Here is a 24,485-nt window from a genome sequence, read left to right as displayed (position 1 = left end):
CCAAGTGCGCATTTGGAGTTCCATCTGGAAAGTTGCTGGGATTCATAGTCAGTCGACGAGGCATCGAGCTAGACCCATCAAAGATCAAAGCCATCCAAAGAATTGCCACCTCCCAGGAACAAAACTGAAGTAATGAGTTTGTTGGGAAGGTTGAATTATATCAGCAGGTTTATTGCTCAGCTCACAACAACTTGTGAGCCAATTTTCAAATTGTTGAAAAAGGATGCTGCGGTCAAATGGACCGATGAGTGTCAAGAAGCGTTCGATAAGATAAAAGGGTACTTGTCGAACCCACCCGTGTTGGTCCCGCCAGAGCCAGGAAGACCTTTGATTCTTTACTTGACGGTTTTGGAAAATTCATTTGGTTGTGTATTGGGGCAACATGACCTCACTGGCAGAAAAGAACAGGTCATCTACTACCTTAGCAAGAAGTTCACAGCTTATGAGGTTAAGTATACTCATCTGGAAAAGACATGTTGCGCCCTAACATGGGTAGCTCAAAAATTGAAACACTATTTGTCATCCTACACTACTTACCTCATTTCTCGTTTGGATCCCTTGAAATACATTTTTCAAAAGCCTATGCCAACGGGAAGACTTGCAAAGTGGCAGATATTGCTCACGGAATTCGACATCATCTATGTGACTAGAACTGCAATGAAGGCTCAAGCACTGGCCGATCATTTAGCCGAAAACCCGGTCGATGAGGAATATGAGCCGTTGAAGACTTATTTTCCTGATGAAGAAACAATGCATATCGACGAGGTGGAGCAAATTGAAAAACCTGGCTGGAAACTTTTCTTTGATGGAGCTGCTAACATGAAAGGAGTCGGAATAGGAGCTGTAATCATTTCTGAAACAGGGCATCACTATCCTGTTACGGCTCAACTACGATTTTATTGCACCAATAATATGGCTGAATATGAAGCTTGCATTTTGGGGTTAAGGCTAGCTGCAGACATGGGTATCCGAGAAATCTTAGTCATGGGAGATTCGGATCTTTTGGTACATCAAATTCAAGGAGAATGGGAAACCCGAGACTTGAAGCTCATCCCATACCGACAATGTCTACATGATCTTTGTCAGCGGTTTCAATCAGTGGAATTCCAACATATTCCAAGAATCCATAATGAGGTTGCCGATGCATTGGCTACCCTAGCATCAATGTTGCACCATCCGGACAAAGCTTATGTAGATCCAATACATATTCAAGTCCACGATCAGCACGCTTATTGCAATATGGTTGAAGAAGAATTTGATGGTGAACCATGGTTCCACGATATCAAGGAGTATATCAGGATGGGGATATATCCCGCACAAGCCACAGGAGATCAAAAGAGGACCATTAGGCGATTGGCAAATGGATTCTTCTTAAGTGGAGGAGTTTTGTATAAAAGAACACCAGATCTTGGATTATTGAGATGCATAGATGCCAGACAAGCTGCAGTTGCCATGTCTGAAGTACATTCAGGAGTTTGCGGACCTCACATGAGTGGATATGTGTTGGCAAAGAAAATCCTCCGAACTGGTTACTATTGGCTTACCATGGAGCGAGATTGTATCAGTTTTGTGCGCAAGTGTCATCTATGCCAAATACACGGAGATTTGATTCATTCTCCACCATCCGAGTTGCACACAATGTCGGCACCATGGCCCTTCGTTGCCTGGGGCATGGATGTGATTGGACCAATTGAGCCGGCAGCATCCAATGGGCACAGGTTCATTCTGGTAGCTATTGATTATTTTACCAAATGGGTTGAGGCCAAGACATTCAAATCAGTGACCAAGAAAGCTGTGGTCGATTTTGTCCACTCAAATATCATATGTCGATTCGGAATCCCGAAGGTGATCATCACAGATAACGGTGCTAATCTTAACAGCAACTTAATGAAGGAAGTATGTCAACAGTTTAAGATTACACATCGCAACTCTACCCCATATCGGCCCAAGGCGAATGGAGCAGTAGAAGCAGCCAACAAAAACATAAAGAAGATACTTCGGAAAATGGTAGAAGGTTCAAAACAATGGCATGAAAAATTACCATTTGCATTATTGGGATACCGCACTACTGTTCGCACTTCAGTAGGAGCAACTCCTTATTTGTTGGTATATGGCACTGAAGCAGTAATTCCTGCAGAAGTTGAGATTCCTTCCCTTCGGATCATCGCCGAAGCAAAGATTGATGATGATGAATGGGTCAAAACCTGTCTGGAACAGTTAAACTTAATTGATGAAAAACGATTGGCCGCAGTATGTCATGGTCAATTATATCAAAGAAGAATAGAAAGAGCATACAACAAAAAGGTGCGACCCCGGAAGTTTGAAGTAGGTCAGCATGTGCTGAAACGTATTCTTCCACATCAGGTCGAGGCAAAGGGCAAATTTGCCCCGAATTGGCAAGGACCATTCATTGTGACCAGAGTATTATCGAATGGTGCACTATGCTTAACAGACATTGAAGGCAAATGCATAGATATGGCGATCAATTCTGACGCGGTAAAGAGATATTATGCATAACTTTTTGAGTGTTTGTATTTAGCATTATTTCGAAGATTGGAATGACAAAGGCAATTTATTCTGCTATCCAAACACTATACCATTTGCTTCCCCTTTGAGCCATACTTGTTTCTTTCCTACCCTCTCTTGGAATCAATAAAAAAATCAAGTATGAAATAATTAAAAAAAAAACATCATTATTATTAGTGAACTACGTTTGACCTGATTCCTCAAAGAAGGATACGTAGGCGCCTCACGGCTCGGTCATAGGGTGCACAATATACATAATGTGCACAAAAAGTTATGTCAAGCAACCCCAATCAAAAACTGGGGCAGAGAAACTGTATTGCAAATAAGAGAAAGATTCCAAGAGTTGTAATTTTTAACCCATACCAAAGCTATTTAACTTTTAATACCTTTTCCATTTCTAACCCCATACCAAAAAGACCTTTCGATCAATCTTAGAAAAATGCTGAGTCAAGCAAATGAAGATGGCTCATAACACTCGGGTACAAACAAGAAAAGAAAGTAAAAATGAGAGAGTCTTATAGGTGAAAACCCACACGGGCACCATAAGGCGACAGAAGTTGAGAGAAAAGTAAAATAAGAGAGTCTTATTGGTGAAAACCTTCGTGGGCACCATAAGGCGAAAAGGAAGTGAGAAGTGAACAAATGAGGAAAGTTTATCGGTGAAAACTCTTTAAGACGTTACAAGTCCAACAGGTCTGTGAAATGAAAAATGAAGTTGGGTTATGGAAATTTTGGCAAAAACAAAAATGAGACAATTGAAAGGAGATTGATTAAAAGACTGGGTTGATTAATCCGAAATGCATACCCTGATCATTGGTGCCAGTAACTCCAATCAGATAAGTTTTTATTCTTTCTCCAACAGTCATCCAAAATTGGATTTTTCTTTTCATTCTATAATTGTCGAAATCAACGTGTTTCGTCACTAATAATCTTACTTTTCTAAAAGCTTTGAGATAAGTTTTATTCCAAACAAATAAGAAGGAATGTCAAGGTATACTACCGAGATTCAAGGTTACAAAATACAGCCACGAAAGGTGGGAGATAAAAGATATGGGTGTAAGAAAGGTGAAATTAAAAAATGGATCAGCAAAGTCAGAAGGGACATATGATTACAGTTAAAAGGGTTTGAAGGAAAACATACAGAGGGGAATCCTATAGTCAAGGATCAATTACAAGGACAAAACAGTCTTTTCAACCATTCCAAGGCAACAAAGAGAAACGAAGAGAAGCATCACCATCGGCAAGAATACCCCAGTCAACCACCCTGCTTTAAACTAACGAAGTTTTCTTTGATTTAAAACAGGGGCAAATACAATATTTGTGTCAGGAAATACCTAGATGAAGAAAAGAAGAAGTCAGGCGTCTACCTGGAGAATGAGGATGAAGAATTAAAGAAATCAGGCGTCCACCTGGAGAATGAGGATGAGAATTAAAAGAAGAAGTCAGGCGTCCACCTGGAGAATGAGGATGAAGAAAAGAAGAAGTCAGGCGTCCACCTGGAGAATGAGGATAAGAAGAAAAAGAAGTCAGGCGTCCACCTGAAGAATGAGGATGAAGAAAAAAAGAAATCAGGCGTCCACCTGGAGAATGAGGATGAAGAATTAAAGAAGTCAGGCGTCCACCTGGAGAATGAGGATGAGAATCAAAGAAGTCAGGCGTCCACCTGGAGAATGAGGATGAGAAAAGAAGAAGTCAGGCGTCCACCTGGAGAATGAGGATAAGAAAAGAAGAAGTCAGGCGTCCACCTGGAGAATGAGGATAAGAAGAAAAAGAAGTCAGGCGTCCACCTGAAGAATGAGGATGAAGAAAAGAAGAAATCAGGCGTCCACCTGGAGAATGAGGATGAAGAATTAAAGAAGTCAGGCGTCCACCTGGAGAATGAGGATGAGAATTAAAGAAGTTAGGCGTCCACCTGGATAATGAGGATGAGAATTAAAGAAGTCAGGCGTCCACCTGGAGAATAAGGATGAGAATTAAAGAAGTCAGGCGTCCACCTGGATAATGAGGATGAGAATTAAAGAAGTCAGGCGTCCACCTGGAGAATAAGGATGAGAATTAAAGAAGTCAGGCGTCCACCTGGATAATGAGGATGAGAATTAAAGAAGTCAGGCGTCCACCTGGAGAATGAGGATGAATAATCAAAGAAGTCAGGCGTCCACCTGGAGAATGAGGATGAAGAAAAGAAGAAGTCAGGCGTCCACCTGGATAATGAGGATGAGAATTGAAGAAGTCAGGCATCCACCTGGAGAATGAGGATGAAGAAGTTAAAAAGTAGTCAGGCGTCCACCTGGAGAATGAGGATGAAGAAAAAGAAGTCAGGCGTCCACCTGGAGAATGAGGATGAAGAAAGAAAAGAAGCAGTCAAGGCACCCACCTGAAGAACGAGGGAATGAAATTGAGGTGTTGAAATCAAAAGCCCGCTCATATGAAAAAGGAGCACACTTAGAATCAATAAAGCAGAGGAGCCCAACAAAATCCCCAGCAAGAAATAACAAGAGTTCCAAAAGAAAATACGGGAAAAAATGAAAAGGAATACGGAATAAGCCAAATGCCCAAGAGTCACCAAGATATCAAGACAACAAGAAACGCAAGGGCATGATCTAGATAAGATTTTTATAATTCCTGTACCATAATCTAGTTTAGTTTTTTGTATTACCTTTGAAGTAAGGTGTAATAAGGAGGTCAGCAAGCAGTAAAAACAGCACAAAGCAGCAGTAACATCACAGTCCCATGGTAGTCCCAGCTACCCAAAATTCCCGAACTACATTGACCTGATTCCTTTATAGCCAAGGATATGTAGGAAACCTTTGAAGCAGAGGTTCGGTCAAATCTTTCTAAAAATGCTTCCCACGGAGTATTCGAACGGGCAAAAATCGCTCGTATCCGCTCACTTTATCTTTGCACGAAAACTCTTCGAGTTTCCGCACAAAGAGGGGCAGCTGTGAGCACGTGATTTTTGCCTTACGAAAACTACTCCAAAATAAAATCAAAAAATAAAATAAATTTCTTTTACTGTGTAATTTTTGAATTTGCGTGGTGTTAAATATTTGTGTTATAACCATAAATGTTTACTTTGTCATAAATAAAATGAAAAATAAAATAAAATACATGTTGCATGCATATAGGATTTAATTATGCATTTAAAAGATAATTTAAATAAAATCACAAAAATATGCAATAGTTCTATTTTAAATATTCCACTGTGTGATTGATGTTTTGTCTATGTGTTAAATAATTGTTATAGAATAATTAATATATTTTTTGCGGAGTTAGATTTATTTTATAATTAAAAATTTAAATTAGAAAAAATGAAAAAAAATAATAATACATATATACAAAATTGGACCTGGATTAAAATCTAGGCCCAAATCGAATTAATTCCCCCCCCCCACAGCCCAATCCAAACAACCCAGGCATCCGGTCCAAATCAAACGAGTCGAAACGACATCGTTTGATTGTGGTGTATCAGGGATCATTGGATCAAAGCCCACCAACGGCTGAGATCCCACGAACTTTAACCCATGCCCATTACCCGACCCAGTGCCCCGATTCAGCCCGACCCCAGCAGGAAACCAAACGACACCGTTTGGTTAAGTGAATAAATCCTGACCACTCATCCTACTTGATCTAACGGATAGTATCAATCCACCCCACCCCTATATAAGTCCCAAGCCCCTACCCCGGCCCCTAACTGAACACCCCCCCTCCTCTCACTGTTCATCATCTTCCTCAGACCCCCCTAACCCTAGCCGCCCTAGGATCCCACCGCCTGAAACCCGGCGGCATCAACGCCGCCGGTCACCAAAATAACACCCTAGAATCCCTGAACATCCTCTACACAAATCTAACATTGGTTTCCTTCGAATCAGGTCCCAACTCTTCGAATCTTAAATCGAAGGTTGGCCTGAAAACCTTACCTTCTCCGATGGCTTCCAAAATAACACCACAACTTCCCCTAGATACCCTCATCACGGATCTGTTAGTTGCATGGCTCGAATCCTACTGGAACTGCTCGAATCTTCATTTGAAGATTCGAGTAAAACCTGAACCTACCCCAACCTACCTCAAACTAACACCAAATGACCCCTAGGCCTCCCTCACCCTTGTGTCATCTTTGGTTCCCTTCGAATCTACCCAAAAGTGTTCGGATTTAAGATCCAGGAATTTGAAACCCTAAAAATTTTCCAATCTTGGAATTTTTCCGATTCGAGTGAAGGACTGAGGTCTAAGAGACTTTAATCGAGGTATTCTCAACTGAGAATACTTCGAGTAAAGTCTGTTCAGCCTCAAAAATGTCCGAATCCAAGTTGAGTTGAGTTCGGTTGAATTCGAAGGTTCAGAGGTAATTTCTGTTTCTTTTATGTGCATTCTGCGTGTATTCCATGTTCATTTCATTAGTTTGTTTGATTTTTTATAATTTTTCTAGTCAATTTTGTTATACTGTCCCCTACCCGTCTACTTGATTCCAAATGAATTGTTTTTGTTGATTTTGTTTGTTTACAATGTGTGTAATCGACTCGATTAAGTTCGTCGATTAGTTATATTACGAATTTTCATTTCTGAAAATGCTGACTGAAACAGTCTGCTTCTATTGTTTTAGCTATAATCAATTAATTAGTTATTGGTAATCAGTTGGTTCTTGTTTAATAAATCCATAAAATGGACGTTATATGTGTGTTGTTTTCTGAACATTAAGTTCAGAACATTGTCAATATTGACAATGCTCCTGTTTGTTTGATCTTAGTTCAAAAGCTGAGTTCAGTTGAATTATTAGGCTGAATTCAGTATAATGTTGTTATGATATTAGGTTTAATTTCAATTTCACAAATGTTGGTTAGATACCATTGTGTTAGAAAAGTGCATTCTCAGTCAAGATTCAGTCCAGAACTTGATAGGATTGGTTATAGCTGTTTAATTCAGAAGGATAATCGATTCTGAACAATTTTTAAAATCTGTTTTGCAACATATTCTGATTTTAGTTTAAGGGCTGTAATTACAGAAGGATTTCAGGTTTATTTTAGAATGAAACAGTAGGGTAATGTGATAGTGTGCTTTCAATAATATGATAGTGGCTATAATTTAAGTAATAATGGGGAACAAGGGATAATGGGGCTGCTGAAAAACAGGATAAATAGCACTTAGTTTTAAATTATTCAAAAGTAGTTTTAATGGAAAAACTTTCTGATTTTTAAAGGAGAAAAGGGTCCATCCAGCACTAAATTGTATAGGACCAGCCCTGTATAAATACAAGGAGCTGGACAGACTGAAAGGAGAGAGTTTTTTTTTCAGAGAGGGAATTGGGACTGATTTAGGGCATTTTTCAGAAAAGAAAAAATCAGTTTTCAGAGAGAGAGAGAAATCAGTTTTCAGGCAGAAATTTTAGAGTTCAGTTTTCAGAGAGATTAGAACAAGGAAAATTGAGATCTTGGGTAGATTTTAAGAGGAGAAACAATCTGATTTAGAAAGGCAGTTTTTGTTTTTCTTCAGGTTGTCTGTTTAAGAGAGGCTGATTTCTAAAACATTAGGAAATACACACAGAAATACATACACATTTGTGAAAAACAGAAAGAAAGAAATGTGAAATAGGAATCTGAAACAGGAAGAGGAAAGAAACTGAAATCTGAAATGTTATCTTTCTAGAATCTGTCCGTTGTTTGCTTGTGAATATTGTTCGGTTCAAATCTGAAATTTTTCTCAAGTCTCTGTCACTGTTCATCTGGGTTAACGGGTCTTGTTCAGACTTGCTGTGTTATTGGTATATTCTGCTGATTTTGTTACTGCTGCTACTGCTGAAATTTACTTCTTCTACCTCCATTTCCAGGTATATACCTTTTAAACTCAGGTTGTGAAAAGCTTCAACACGGCAAATAAATGAAGTTTAGAGTTATAATTTTGCTTTTTACTCATCTAAGTCCTTTAGTTTAAATTTCTGTTTTATTTCATGTTGGTTAACTAGTAGTGAATTCAACACTATGGCTATTAGTTAATCATCTTATTTTGAAATTCGCGTAAAAGTTTGTAATAATATTATCCATTTCGAAATCTCATTAGTATAGTTATATTTGAATTGTCAAAGTAGGGGATATGGCATGAATGCTGGTCATTATTTAATTTTGTTGTTAGCTAAGTAAGAAAGTAATGTAGAAGTATCAAGAAAACTACAATAGTAATATCTAGTGTTAAATAAGGTAAAATGGTGTTGGAATTATTTTCATGTATAAGATAGCAAGTATCTATAGAACCATCAGTGGATGGTAAGTTGAGTTGTTATGGCTCATTATGATGTTAAAGTGCTACGAATGTTTCAAGACATACAAATATGTGGCATGTAAGGCAATGTTATTAATCAATTTGTACAATAATTCCCTTTATTATCAATTTGATGCCTATTTACCATCCTAAATAAATAATTAGGCCTATTAGATTAAAAGCAAGTATATGAGAATAAGATGAGATATACAAATTGCAACACTTTTTATCAATGACAATTAGAAATAGGACTTGCACTAAATAAAAAAAAATATATTGTTCAAAAATACTTCTTCCCTTCATAAATTCATTTTGTGAGTTTCATATGTCCCTCATTCTTTGGTATATGTATATATGTTGTATTTGTGAAGAATAGTATTAATCATGTTCTTATTCTTTATTTTGAATTTGAATAGTCTTGGATGAACATAAATTATACGCGGAAATTCTAATCGACGGGCAACATTTAATAAATTGTGGATTCTTTTTCAAGAATTAAAGGGTATCTTAAATGGAGATTTCTCGTGATATAATAAACATTTTGTGGAAATTCCATAATACAATTACAGTATTTTGCGCAATTAGGGATACGTTCGCGTACCCTGATTATATTTAAAAGCAAATTCGGATTATGCGTACGCGCAATTTCGAGCGAATATTTTAAAGGATTTCTCCGAGGACGTTAAATTAATTTCATAAAAACCCGCGATGTGCGGTTCAATATTTAAGAAAAACAAATATTCTTGATTCAACACAATCTCGAAAAATGATGGCTTAATAAATATATTATCAAAGGTTATTGTGTACACGTACGCGTGACACAATTCCGCATTTTTAAATTTATAACACGAATATACGTACGCGTAATTCGATTCAAAGAAGGGTCCTTAATCACAATAAGTAAAAGCGGTAGAAAAATCACGTAACAAAAAGTATTTAATAAAAATCAAGATAATTAAGCCAATAATAAAAACAGTTAAGCGACCGTGCTAGAACCACGGAATTCGGAAATGCCTAACACCTTCTTCCGGATTAACAGAATTCCTTACTCAGGATTTCTGGTTCGCAGAATAATAAACAGAGTCATATTCTCCTCGATTCAGGGATTAAAATTGGTGACTTGGGACGCCTTAAAATTCCCAGGTGGCGACTCTGAAACAAATAAATAAATCCCGTTTCGACTGTCCTTTAATTGGAGAAAACTCCCCACGCGCCCTCGCGGGCGCGGTAAAAAGGAGGTGCGACAGCTATTTTGGAACATTTAGGAGCAATTTTCATATTGGGCCAAAATAATGGGCTCATAGATATGGAAGTTGGGACTTTGGATATTAATTATTTGATCACTTGTAGCCACTAAAGATGCTACTAAAGATCACTTGGATATTAATTATTTGGGACTTTGGGACTTTGGATATTTTTATGAACTAAAAATGCTACTAAAGATGCACCAAACACAAATACGCACAAAACATATCAAATATAGAAAAAATTCTATAAAAATAATTAAAGGCTATTTTGGAATATTTAGGAGCAATTTCATATCGGGCCAAAATAACGGGCTCACAGGTATGGAAGTTGAGACTTTGGATATTAATTATTTGATCACTTATAGCCATTTTCATAATCATAAGACCCAAAAAAAAATTAATGCTTTGTTAGTTTTAAACTTAGTATCTAAAACATATTTTTTATATATAAATTTAGTCGGTACATTTGGTATATTTATATTTATTTTTATAAAATTAAAAACTTAATCTATTATTTGATACGGTTATAAGTTTATATAAAATCTACCATTTTATTTAAAAAAACAACAAATAACTGGTTCGGGACCGAGCGGCAGGTTCGGTTTACCCCCCCCCCCAAGCAAAATAATGTACTCTACCTACTACCCCTGCACAGTTTTGCTCGATCTCCATCCTTTATACTAAACTCTCCTTCCACTTCGCCCCTTTTTCTCTTTTCATTTTTTATATCTGTTATACCAACTGTCATTTACGCGGCCGCCATGGAAGAAGGTTCTTCGCGACGTTCCAAACGCCCCTTCGTTGATGTTGAGGATGATGACTCCAAAAAAGCTCCAGCGTAACTAACTATTTTCTCATTTTCAATTTTATGTGATTTTGTGCCCTAACTTCTTATCAACATACATAGGGTTTCTGGACACTTATATTATTTTGTACTCCCTCCATAGAAGAGTTCGAAAATAAAATTTTAACTTCTATTGATTCATAATTGATAGTATTTGGTGTATGCTTGAAAACATCATACTGAAGAAAAAATTATTTATTTCACTATCGAAATTATAAATTGAAGCAAGAGAGTATTTTTGAATCAACAGGAAGATAATAATAAATAAATAAATAAGGAAGCTCGTTGTTGTAAGAATCTAAGGAGCTTCGTAGAGGAATGCAGGAGCATGCACTGTTGCTTCGTTTCAGCTGCTACATATGTTTGTTTACAACATGATATCTGCAAATGCACCCAAATTCTATTAGTTTGGTTTGTTTTACTGCAAATTACTGTTGATTTCATATTGATTTGAACCTGCAGAAAATAGCTAGTAGGAATAAATGGATTGTGTTTGAAATGAAGGGTGCTTTTGGCCTTGAGAGAATTATATACTGTAAGGAAAATACATTATTTATTCAAGACGTTACAGATGTAAGGAATTATACAACAACTATGCCTCATGCCCAAACTAATTGGGATTAGTTATATGTAATATCTATATCCATTTCCTCTGACTGTGATCGTTTCATTCCACTGCTCAAAAGTTCGTCTTTTACGACAAAGTAGGGATTTTTAAAAGTCGATATTCTCTAAATCTCACACTTATCCCTACACTGACATACACATGGTGGGAATATGATGTTGGAGAAGTGTCTCCATCTAGTGTATAACCACGATGAACAAATTATTGGATGCCCTATTTGTTAATTTGTCCAATACCCAAAACTAATATCAAAATTATTTCTTCACTAACTATTTGTAATCTGATCGTGGATAAAGATAATTTATAAAAAAATTAGGCTGAAGTATATGTTTCTGCCTGAGTCAAGAAGGAATAAATTCTGATTCCAAATTTGACTGGTCAATTCCTTTTTGCTTGTTTCCGCTTCAGTTAGGAAGTACAAACTGGAACTGCTTTCTTTTTCAGATCAGGGGTTGTATTTCGACGCCGAAACTGTCATGAGTTTGGTAGGAGAAATGTAAGAACAGATTAGTTTTGCCTGCTCGTAAAAATCATGTGTTTCATGGGGCTAGAGAGTAATACAACGTCAAATTATGGGCTTCTTCAATGTAATATTGGTTGCCAAGCAACGTTAGAGACATGTTGCATAGTTGGGCCGGTTTTCGTAGGAGAAGATGACAAAAGGCATGGAAGATTACTCCGTTAGCACTCATGTGGGTCTTCTGGGGGAAGAGAAATAGGAGAGCTTTTGAGGGGATAGAAAATAATTTTGCACATTTAAGGAATAGTCTTGTGTCTTAGATTGCTTTTTGGTGCACCCATGTAGCCCATACTTGTATAGAAGATTGGGTGTCTTTTGTAGAGTATCATGTTTTAATGTAGATTCTCTACCTTTTTGGTATACCTCTTGTATACGGGAGTTTCTCTCTTTTTATTAATACTATTTACCTTATCAAAAAAATATTGGTTGCCATGCTCTATCACAACATACAATGGTTTCACTTTGATGCTGGACTTTAAGAATGTTAGCATTGATATGTTGCTTTCTTCCTCAACCTTACAGGCAGAAGCGGGTAAGGTTTCCAAAGGGTAAGAAAGTAAAGCAGGGAGATAACACGATTGAGGGGCGGGAAGATTTGCCTAGTGCGTGGAGAGATCCTCGCCTTGCAGCCAAAGAGCGTTCGGTACGGAGGAATCAGATAACAGCGGAGCTCCTTGACGAAGAAAATGAAGGTGAAATAGCTGACATATCGCAAGCAGAAGTGGAATATGGGGTTTGTTTCTTCAAATATCTTTTATAATTGTTTGCTTGTGGTTAGATTGTTTGTGGATCTCTGATTTCTAGTTCATATATCGAGATAAGGAAGTGATATTAGGATAAATACAAACATACTCCATTTCAAAAAATAAAAAATAAAATAAAATAAAATAAATAAATAAATAAATAAACACAGACATTTTTGGTGCTTGGCATTATTCCTGCTGCTTTTGTATCTAGAAGAGCTTAGGTACTCATTTGTACAGTTAAATTAATCTTGATTGTCCATACAAGCGATACAAACTTGTAAAGTTAATGGCTTAATCATTGTTTATAAACTTATATTTATGTTTGGTGTAACACGAGTCATTTAATTTTGTTAGAGATTCTATGTCTATGGTGGGGATAAGCATGAGTTTGTGGAAATTCTAGTTTTATGAATCTATAAATATTCCCAAGATCAAATTATTGGAATGAAACAGGCCAAGATGGAGCGAAATGGATTGAGGATCAGGATTCAGATCCCCACTAGTTTGGCATTGAGGTGGGGTAGTTGTTGCATTTTTCTACACTACCACACTTTATTGTGCTTTTTAATCAATGGCGCAACAAAACATTGCAATTTTCTTAGCTTTTCGCTTTTGACAAAATTGGGTTTAACATAGCAGGATGCTCTACTGGACTGAACAGATTTGCTAGTGTACCTAGAACATTTATATTTCTTACCTCCCCGTAGGGTGCTGGAGGGAGAGTTTTTTTTTTTTTTTTTTGGGGGGGGGGGGTTAATGGAGGATAATGGCACATGTTAATAGATTCATATTTATTCAAGAATTGGTTTGCCAAGCAATAGTACAATAGTTATTTTATCCCTTCTAGAAATTGTTGATTTTTGGTCTTTCATTGGGTATTGAAGAAAATCAATTAATTTGAGTTATACTTGCACAGTAATGTCGTGATTTTTGGAGAAAAATGTTGAGCATTATTTTTGTTGTTTATGTGTCCAATAGAATTGTCTCCTGTTGTCTTATGTGGTCTTGGACTTCATGAATAGTGTGTTTTTGAACAGTAGAAAGAGAAAAAGGGGAAAACAAGAATTAGATTTTGCATACACTTTGATTTGCATAGAGGAGACAAAAGGAAAACAAAAAAGAGAAGAATTATCTTCTGACTTCCCTTGAATACATTTTTCCTGCCCTCAATGCTTCCCTAGCCAACGTAACAATGGAACGAAAAATTAGTGGCTTTTACTTCCTTCATTTACTTCTGTTTTATTTTCCTTGTGTTTCCTTTCTATTATTTAAACTCTCCAAACATAAATGATAATTATATTGCATTTGTGATGCTTCATGTGCAGTCACATTAAGTTCATGCAATTATATTGTTATTTGTTATTTGGATCTACTTATAAAACAGACTAAGAGCCCATTTGGTTTAGCTTATTATAAATAGTTGATAAGTTTTAAGTGTTGAAAAACATTTTTAAATGTTAAAACTGATTCTATAAATAAGTAGATGCGTGTTTAGATAGAAATGCTGAAACTGCTAACAAGTTGTTGATGTGTTTTGGCAAAAAAAGCCGATAGTCTGTTCGTTTGTTAAATAACTAAAATATTGTTAAAATTTTGGCAAAGTATATAAATTTCAAAGTATCTTTATAAAGAAAAAGGAGAAACGACGAATATGGAATAGAGAGGAAGTTAGGAGTCGTTCTGGGATAGATATTTTGAGAATTAAAAAAAAAATTAAGGATAAACTAGTAAGATTCTTGGTCAAAATAGAAGTGCTTATAAGCTGAAAAACTATAAATTGGCAGGTGACAAACTTATGGCTTTTGGCTGATTTTAGTTACTAGTCTTAGGGTATCCGCGTAGCGCGTAACACCATATTAATACTAAGCTCCTGCTATGCGCGGGGTCCGAGGGATTGGGGGGGGGGGCAAAACCACTAAAGAAAAAAATCTATTCAATTAACAAAAATCTTTTTTTTTTGGGTACCGGACCACAAGGATTTATTGTGCGAGTTAATACTGAAAATAAAAGTATTGTAATCCAAATAACCTATAGATTTATAGAAACTTATAGATTAAATTTAAGGACTCATAGATGTTAAATTTTGATCCAAAGGTTACACTTTCAAATAACACAAATCATACAATTTTGAAAAATTACATAAATGTTACCTTATGGTATGTTTGAGTTATGAGATAAAAATTATATTAAAATCATGTTTCTGAAATGTTAAATGTTGTTCCAAAAGCTAGTTAAAGAAGAAATAAATCTGAAGGTCAAACAACGAATAAAGGAAATAATACTTTTTCTTTTTAAAATTAATTATAATTTCAATCGACGTAAAATGCAACTACAAATTATCAAGAACAATTATATTTTGTTCAAATTAAAAAAGAAACATTCCTTAAATTCATAATGTAAACAAAAAAGGTAAAATAGTTGTAAAATTCCTAACATAATAAAAGAGGAAATACATTTTCAAGAAATTTGTTTAAATTTTTATTCATGTAAATAAATGAGGAAGTGTATTTTATTTCGGAGTAGTGTATATAATATTGTTATTTTTTAAAATGCTGAGCCAAAAGGACTTCGTGAGTGTTTTATTTGAATAAGATAAGTTTTTTCTTAATTATTTGAATTGAAAAGGATCATTTTTCCATGATTTTAACTCCAGATCTTCTAAAAATATTTACTTACGTATTAAACCATTCTCTTTTTAAATCATTCTAATATAAGCTAAAATTTTAATGATTTTAAAGTCCTAAATACTAGGTCTTCCTACCTTATTCAATAAGGAAAGATTTGATGGCCAAAATTTTAGTTAATTTCAAGTAACTTAAATTACAATTTTGTCAAATATAAAATTTATTTTTAAAGGGCAAAAAAGACGAATGACATTTTGCTAAGGGCCTTCGTACTTTTAATATAACTAGTTTCTCAGCACGTACATTTTCACGCGTATGCCAAGTCATGTAGTACTCGGGTGATTTAATGAATATAATATTATTAAAATAATATTTTGATATTTTCTTGGATGAATATGTATTTATTTTGAATATAGATAGATAATCTATGAAAATAAATAAGAATAAAAGTATTAGAAGAATTACGGATCAAAATGATAAGGGGAAGAGTATAAATTAAATTTTGGAAATGTAGCTTTAGTAGCACACGTTAATTTAATATAAGAAAATACTAAAATTGATATATATATGGGCACCCAACATTAATATTTTTTGAGAAATACCACGTTCGAAAATTAAATTAGTTCATAGTATATTTCACTATAAGATACACTACTATATATGTGTGTATGTGTGTATTTATATATATTGTGTATATATTTGTAAAACGTTATCCACATTCCACACATATGCAAGTAAATTGTTTATAGACATGCAAGTAAATTGTTTATAGCATTGGCTATCTTCTCTTCTTTGGCTTTTCTTATCAGCTTACTTGTATTAGTGTGATTTTCTTATTCTCTACTTTACGGTACATCTGCGTTTATTTTACTTTATTTTTTTCTATACGAAACTCGGTCAAATTAGCAAAGATCAGACACTTAAAAGTTGAGAGGGTATTATACGTTAACATGAGTCTTTATATACTCGCTAATTATATATAAAAAGGAGTCTTTGTCCAAAGTCCTAAATTTTTGGATCGGATAAAAATTTTGAGAGCGAATAAATACACTTTTCACACAAGTTTTCTTCGTTTTTAGTTTGTGAATAGAATGGTTGTGATAAAAGAGTATGAAGGTTGGTTGGGGAGTGATTTTTTTTTTCCTTACAAGTAAGGTATTTAAATTATTTAAGAGGATATTTGGTAATTTAACATTTGACTAAAGGGCTTCCTACTTTTAATATAATATAGATGTAGATATTGATAAGCATTTCGGGTGTTTACCAAGCGCATTTATAAGCCAAAATGTGCTTATAAGCCAGTTTGACCAGCTTATAAAATTTAGCCAAACACCGTCTAAAGCACTCAAGAGTTATTATCAATGTCAAATTTTGCATATTCTATTGCTCTATGGCTAAAGTTCCATATTCCTTTGTTGTTTATATTTCTATCCTGTGTAAATAATGGATTTGGTTGCAGGAACATGAAACATTCATTGATGATGGAATTGCAATAGAGCCTTTTAATCTGGATAAAGAGAGAGAAGAAGGTTATTTTGATGCAGCAGGAAATTATGTTGAATATTTAAATGAAAATGAGATCAAGGTGCTAGTCTTTCATGAAGCATTTTCTATCCCCAGCCCCCAATCCTTGCATCATTTGCTGATCTAGTGAAGTGCGCAGGATGCATGGCTTGATAGTGTTGATACCGAGAAAAGATTTTTTGGGAAGAGTGCTATCAGGATATCAAATGAGGATGAGATTCAAGACCTTACGGCAGAAGAACTAGGAATGATGAAGAGGCGCATTGCTGATGTGCTCGAGCCGGGAGAAACAGTAAGTATTTCCACCTCGTGTTGTCTAGTTTATTATTATTATTATTGTTGTTGTTGTTGCTGCTGCTATTGTTGCTATTCTTTTTTTATTATTTTTCATTATTTTTAATGGATAAGTACTGTTCTGGCATATGTTTGTGGATAATTCTTTTGTAGTCTTCACAATTTTTATCTTTTGTTTTTTTGAGATTGTAACATTTGTATATGTTAAAGAATAGTACATAGGTTGTGCCGAAACCATATATACATGAGAACCAAAAATAGAAGAAAACTGTTCTAAAATCCTAGCAGGAGCCTAGATTATATATGATTGAGACAGGATCTTCAGTGTAAACCTGTTTACACCACAAACAAAACAGCCTAATACAAATCAGTTTGATCTTTTGTACTGTATATGCTCTCACTTTATGTTTCCTAATAAACAGTCTTCACAAAATTTTGATATACTCCCTCTTTATCTTTCTTCTGGTGGTTTGAATATGTACTGCATCTGTCTTTGTCATATTTTTTTTCTTTTTGTGATCGGTAATGATTACATGTTGGTTGTTACCTTCTGTTTTTTGCTACAGTTGCTGCTTGCAATTCCAGTTTCTTCATTGTCCAAGCAAAAATTCTTGGTGGCTTGCTGCTTTTTTAAAAAGGGGATAGAAATGTAGAGGCTTCTTTTCTGGTTGATCTTTTAAAATTTAATTGTTATTTAAGGGTTTTTTCTTGATTCTTGGTTGAATAGAAAAATATGAGGCAAGGCAAGTTACTGAAGGAGTTAGAACAGCACAAGGTGGATTTTATGGGGTTATTCCCAAGTTATTGAATTTAAGAGTCCTGCCCATGTTAGAATCATTACCAGAAACATGTAGGTTAAAACTTTATAATGACCGCAATGTAGTAATTGCCTTATTGACTTTTTAAAGCTATGTTGCTTGGACTCGGATGCGGGTATCCGACACAGGTATGGATCTAGAAGTCGGATTCTTCGTCACATAAATTTTAGGATTCGGGGGTATGGATCTAAATGCGGATACGACCAATAAATATATACTAGTCTCAGGATACGCGCGTTGCGCGTGAACCTCGACTCAAGGAATACAAAATTTCTAAAATCATAAAAAATACGTATTATTTTGAAGTTCGTATTTGAGTCATATAATAAACGAAAACATTATAAAACTATGAAGCTGAGATGATTATTGATCTTTTTTAACTAACTCAATGAAGGAAAAAGCTCTGCCCTCTAGAAGTCCTCAAAATCTTATATTTTAGTTAATGCCATAAATTAATTATTAATTATAATTATGATGTATCCGACATGAAAAGCATTTATGAAGGGTAAGAAAATCTATCAAAATTTCGTATTCGAATTTCGTGCTTTTATAATATAGTAGATATGTATATAGTTATTGATAGATAGATGTATTATACTTGTATATCAAAAATATTAGAGCAAATGGATCCTCAAATCATACTTCATTAAAATTATGGTAAAACTTAATTAGTTGAATTTAAAGTTTTAAACATTGGATGAATTTTAAATTTTAATATAACTGATTAATATTAATTTATTTGTCGAAGGAATAATTTATTTTTTAAAGAGTATCGACCAAGTTAAACTCTGTGCAATAATTAACTTTATATAAATTATTCCATAAATTTTTAGGTTGTTTGATACCTTAAATACGTTTATTATTTGTTAGGTTTATTCTAGAACTTGAAGGGTTCTTTTATGCTTTCAGAATATTCAAAATCAATGTGTAGTTAACATTCATTTTAATCATTTAAACAAATATTGCATTTATTTTAACATCAATTATTATTTTTCACTAATTCATTCTTGTATATATTTTATATTGATTGGCATGATGCACATATGCAATACACGTAATAAAATTGCTGAATTGTTTAGACTTTTAAGCTTTATTTATGTTAGCTTGTGGCTTCAAGCATTTAGTCACATTTAAAAAGAAAATAGGTATATGTAATGTTATGTATGTGAGAGGGTTAACTTTTTAGGAAAAAACATACTCATAATGACAGGCTAATAGTTATTTTACCCAAATCCAAATAAGAGATTTACTTATATAAATTAAATTTTACTTAAATTTAACTTTCTAAATATTAGGACTTTTTATATAGCCCCAATAAAGAAAGACTTAATATTCAAATTTTATTTAGTTTCAAGCTTCTAAGTATTAGAAAATAGGCAAATGGCAATTTTATTTAATTGCGTGTGTCAATGAGTTAATAGTTTTTTAAAAATCACATAAATAGTATTAAACGATGTGTTTGAACTATAAAATAATATAACCTTTTGCATATTCGATTTAGCTAGCTCAATGAAGAATAGATCCTACTACATAAAAATTCTCAAAGTTTTATAGGAATGACTTGTTAAAATTATTGTTATTTTGTACTCTAGTACCGAAAATGAATAAAAAACGGAAAAGTAAATATATTTATCATGATACCTTTTTTTAATAATACAAATTACAAAATTAAATCTTTTAATCTTTTAGAATAATTCACTCTACTATAGGATAAAGCGTATAACAATTCAGGAAATTAGTTATTTCTTTTGTTATTCACTCGTAGCTGGGATATTTTCGATTATTATTTCTTACTTGGTTTTAGAAGGAAAGATTTAATGACCAAAATTTTTAGTTGATTTTAAAGTCCTAAAAATTAGGAAATTAATTTAAGATACAATTTCATCCAATGCAAAATCTGATTTTAAGGGGTAAAAAAGGCGAACGACATTTCACTAAAGGCCTTCGTGCTTTTAATATAATATAGATTACGATATATGAAGTATAGATTTTTATGAATTAGGGTTATTAAACTAAACCTAATAAAATTTAACTCTTGAAAAGCTATTAATATTTTTATTCATAAGGTATCTCGCGTTATAGCAAAGCATTCTCATACTTTATATATATATATATATACCCAAACATCAAATCAAATACCCAATTAATCTATACTTCTCGATCATAGTGTAGTCAAAGCACCCAACATAAGTTGGCCAAATCCGGTGTGGATCCTACAACCACACCCATGTTGTGTCGCACGGATGCAGCAGGAATTTTGAAGAGTCCGAGCAACTTAGTTTTCAACCAAAACTTTTGTACCAGTTAGAATAGCACGTCCTGTCGAAAATTTTGCATCCTATGGGAGCTATTTCATCACTAATTGCATCATGGTAGCACATTCACACTAGCAATTTTGCATCTGATAATTGGGCAATTCTTCTTGATTCCTCTGCAAATTCTTTCTAAACACTCATTGCTACCCATGCAATAACAAGTAAATTTAGCATATTGTTTGCTGTAGTTGGTCAGTCAGTTACCTGCTTGTTTCCTGTCTCCAAGTTAATGACAAAATGCTATACATTAAGTAGTATCTGGTGCCTAAGCCTTTACCTAAGGTTCCTGGTGCCTGCAGGCAGAGGCTGGGGCGGATGCACACTTACCGAAGCGGTGTCACACGACACCACTTCGTCGGAAAATTTCACTACATATATGTATTAGTACTGTACGGAAACGGATAAGTATTAAAAAATGACACCACTTGACATAAATTGTATCTTGGTGTATTGGTTATGTCCTTGATTTTGCTCTAGGAGGTCAAAGGTTCAAACCTCAACTAGCACATTTTTCTTTTGCAAATATTTGAGAGAGCCTTTGTGGTTAAAAATTGTGATGAAGTGGAATTGAACTAACTCAACAAAATCAATGAACTAAGGTTATTTCTTGTCTAAAAGTATGATAATCAAAGTTATATCCCAGTTCTTCTATAAATTTTGACACCGCTTATAAAAATTCCTGTGTAGGCTAGTCCATTTTCTTGTTGGCAGGCCGCATTCTCTATTCTCTATAATAAATCTGTTAGATTCATAGGTTGCTTTGAAGGTACATGTTATTCATTTAAAGGAAGACGATAGAAGATTTTGTACGAGAGATTGTTTTATTTATTTAACTGAAAGGTTAAAATCTTAAAAAAATCTGGTGTTTGACTGTTTGAGAACACCAGAAAACTCATGCCTTCTCTTTTACTTTCAAGACGCCTAGCTCTTTTTTTTTTTGTTCTTATACCATGTCTGCACCTGGGGCATCAGCGCTGTGATCATTCATCTTGTTTTTGATAATTCCTTGAACTGTCGACTGTTTATGAAAGCAGGACGCTGAGATTGCTTTCTAGAAGCTGTTTTTTTTTTTAAATTCATCTTTCCAACTAAATAAATCAGCTGCCTATTTGCATTTGCTTACACAGAATTAGCATCACAACCAGTTCTGTCAACATTACTGTTAATTTTACACTATACAAGCTGGTCATTTGATTTTTATTCCTGTATTAATTGCTCATATAAATTTGGCAGGCTGTGTAAGATAATGATATCCACTTGTTATGTTTGAGTACTTCTATCAAGAATCTTTGTGCTATCAACTTGATATTCTTTATTGCTTTAGAACTCATGGGCAGAACTTTGATACTTTCAACAGGTTTTGCAAGCTTTAAGGAGATTGAAAGGTACCTCAAACAATAAAAAGTGCAAAATGTCTGCAGAAACTAAGCAGCTGTTTGATCAGCTAACGGAAGATGCCATGAAGCTGATGGAGAATGGAGACCACAGTAAGTGTGTTTGCGTTAAAACTAAATTGCAAGGTAATCTTTGAATATAGTAACAAGGGCTGTTTTAACTCATGTTTTAATCTATTTTCTGTTTCACAGATGTGTATGATGAAAAGCAAGAGAGTTTCCAGCGGGAAGCAGGTACTTGCCATTGTGTTGTTCCCTCCTCCACCTCTGCATTTCCTTACCATAATCATACTTTGGGAAGTGGAAAATATATGTTGGAAGTCCTGTCTCCTCCCCATTCCATTCTTTTATTTTCCCTAGTCAAACTGGTTAAGCCCCTCCTCCCCCGGCGAAGAGGGTGGAGGGATGAGGATGCAAAGAAAAACAAAAAAGTATGCTATCTAGAATTTTTCCCCTGGTTGCTGGCATTGCCTTTTAGCTACTATAAGGATGATTTGGTGGCTGTAAATTTTATATTAGGTTTTTGAAGTAACAATTGATGCTTCACTTAGGTGCACTTACATTTCTCTTGAGCTGCATGAGTAAGGGCATTTCCTAATTTGCATTTTTATTGCTGCAGAGGGGTACGAGAAGTTGGCTCAGGCAAGACAGGGTAAATCTATTGACTCGATGCAGCCTAAGCCCGATAATGTCCTTGATGAGCATTTCCTTCCCAGTGGGTCAACTGCAACAGCAGGAGGACATTCTATGCATAATGCAGATGAGGCTTCATCGAATTCGTATAACTCAGCTAATAAGAGTGATGATGCATATGACATGTTTGGTGAAGACGATGAAAATGTTCCAGCTAATCCTGCCTCTAACGGAGGTAATTTGATCCTTAAACACATTCAGAGTTCACATTATTGACAAATTTAGTCCATTATACTATCGTAAGATAAGATGACAAGTTTTTTTAGTTTTTTTTCCCTTCCCACATATGTGACTCCTGCTCAATGTAAACTGTAGGTGATCAGCATGGGGATTATGTCTTTGATGAGTCCTCTGGGTATGTTTTCTACCTTTTAGCTCATTGCACTACCTTTTCCCTCCAGTGTGCAGATGTCATGGTAATTAAGAGATCAAACTGTATCATTTTGAAATTCGAGTATTGTAGGGATCACCGTTATTTAGTCAAAGAGCTATTCAACGTTGTAGTTCTAAGGGAAGAGGATCCCATTAAATCTATTTGAACTTGATTTTTCCGGAGTTCACTAAATTCCAATAATGGCATAGTTTTTCCTTAGTCCCCCATATACTGTGTCTACATTCTTTTCAAGTTAATATTGGCAGAAGTATTCCTTTTAGGTTCCCATTCCATTTGTCAGTTTCTGGCCACAAAACTCTTGTTTCAAAACATGTTAATATTTGTTATGGAAGTTCATGGTAGTATGCATAGTTCTTTGCATTGGTATCCATCTTTGCTTTAGCAGTGGCAGGGACTACCAAAATAAGTAGGAGTTACCTGCTTGTCTAATCTTTCTTATTGACTTGATAATAGCAGATAGAAGATATCAATAGCGATTAGAATGCTCATGTTTTACGATCTGTATTGGAACTTAAATTCCATTGTTTAAGAAACTGCCAAGTCTCGATAGTTGGAATGTGCCATTAATTACCATAGTGCATTTTTTGGTATTGTTCTCTCTCAAACTTAAACTTTTTTTTTTCTTTTTTTGTCGACCAGTTATTACTACAGCAGCAGTTTGGGCCACTATTATGATCCATCATCTGGACTGTATTGTCATGCAGCATCAGGACAATGGTAATGACATTCAACTGTTTTAGCTGACCGGAAATCTGGATGCAATCTTTCTATTTTTGATTGGTCATCCGCAATTTGTGAAGACAATACTAGAGTCTTCCTCAACTGTTTTGGCTTGATCAATGTAGGTACTCATATAATGATGAATCGGGCATATACGAAGAGGTGCCGCAAGGTACATCCAACGCAAGTTGAAAGGGGCCTAGATCTTGTACAGGACTGGTGGTAGTTTTGTTCGGCAGAGGCTAAGAAGTTGATATTTCCTGTTGGAAAACCTGAATACGCTGTTGGCTCTGCTGCATGTGTCGAACTTACTGAATCTCAACCCTCTGTGAAACAGCATAGTCTATAAACTGCTGATGTCAAAAATGCTTTTGTACTCTGCCGATTGTAACAGCAAATTTTCACATTTCCTTAGTGAATTCATAGCATGTTATAGGTTTGTTTCTTGGATCTTTTGATAATCTCGTAGTTCTCTTGTTCTTTGTGACCGCAAGATGCTGCTAGTTTCCAGTACCTCTCATACGGTAAAGGTTCTCTAGTTTCTCCATTTCTGCTTACGACCGATTAGAGCATCTCGATATTTGGAAAGTCCTCGTCATGGCTTCATCAATATTTATATATTCCGTATGTCATTTCAATTTTTGGATATTGAGCAAATGTTGCTGTATTTTCGACTCAGTTGCCTAAAATAGTAGAACTGAACCTTTTTTTTTCAATCTTACCATTTTAGGGGGGGGAGATTTCTTTTCACGGAAAAATTACCTGGGGATATTTCACACGTGGTCACTCAACTTTTTTTTATTGCACCATATTTACTTACAAAAAATAACTTTTTTTTTTTTTGTAAAATAATTTACTCAACTTTGCCTAGCTATCACCAGAAAGTTATTAAATAATTCTTTTTTGTAATGAAAAGATCATTCAACTTGGCTTATGCATTATATGAAAAATA

The 24,485-nt window shown here is 34.8% G+C and overlaps 1 protein-coding gene across 1 annotated transcript; it reads left to right on the top strand.

Moving 5' to 3' along the window:
* The first annotated feature begins 10,688 nt into the window (after nucleotides 1-10,688).
* LOC104235155 (uncharacterized) lies at nucleotides 10,689-24,026 on the top strand. Its single transcript, XM_009788850.2, has 10 exons — nucleotides 10,689-10,860; nucleotides 12,534-12,744; nucleotides 16,841-16,966; nucleotides 17,045-17,197; nucleotides 21,690-21,819; nucleotides 21,919-21,960; nucleotides 22,346-22,594; nucleotides 22,735-22,774; nucleotides 23,453-23,530; nucleotides 23,659-24,026. The coding sequence occupies exons 1-10, from the start codon at nucleotides 10,784-10,786 to the stop codon at nucleotides 23,723-23,725; spliced, it is 1,173 nt and encodes a 390-aa protein (XP_009787152.1). The 5' UTR covers nucleotides 10,689-10,783; the 3' UTR covers nucleotides 23,726-24,026.
* The last annotated feature ends 459 nt before the right edge of the window (nucleotides 24,027-24,485 follow it).

This window comes from Nicotiana sylvestris, chromosome 3 (assembly GCF_000393655.2).
Source record: "Nicotiana sylvestris chromosome 3, ASM39365v2, whole genome shotgun sequence".
Taxonomy (NCBI): Eukaryota; Viridiplantae; Streptophyta; class Magnoliopsida; order Solanales; family Solanaceae; genus Nicotiana; species Nicotiana sylvestris.
The sequence above is the reverse complement of the archived record's forward strand: the minus strand, read 5'-3'. Positions and strand labels throughout refer to the sequence as shown.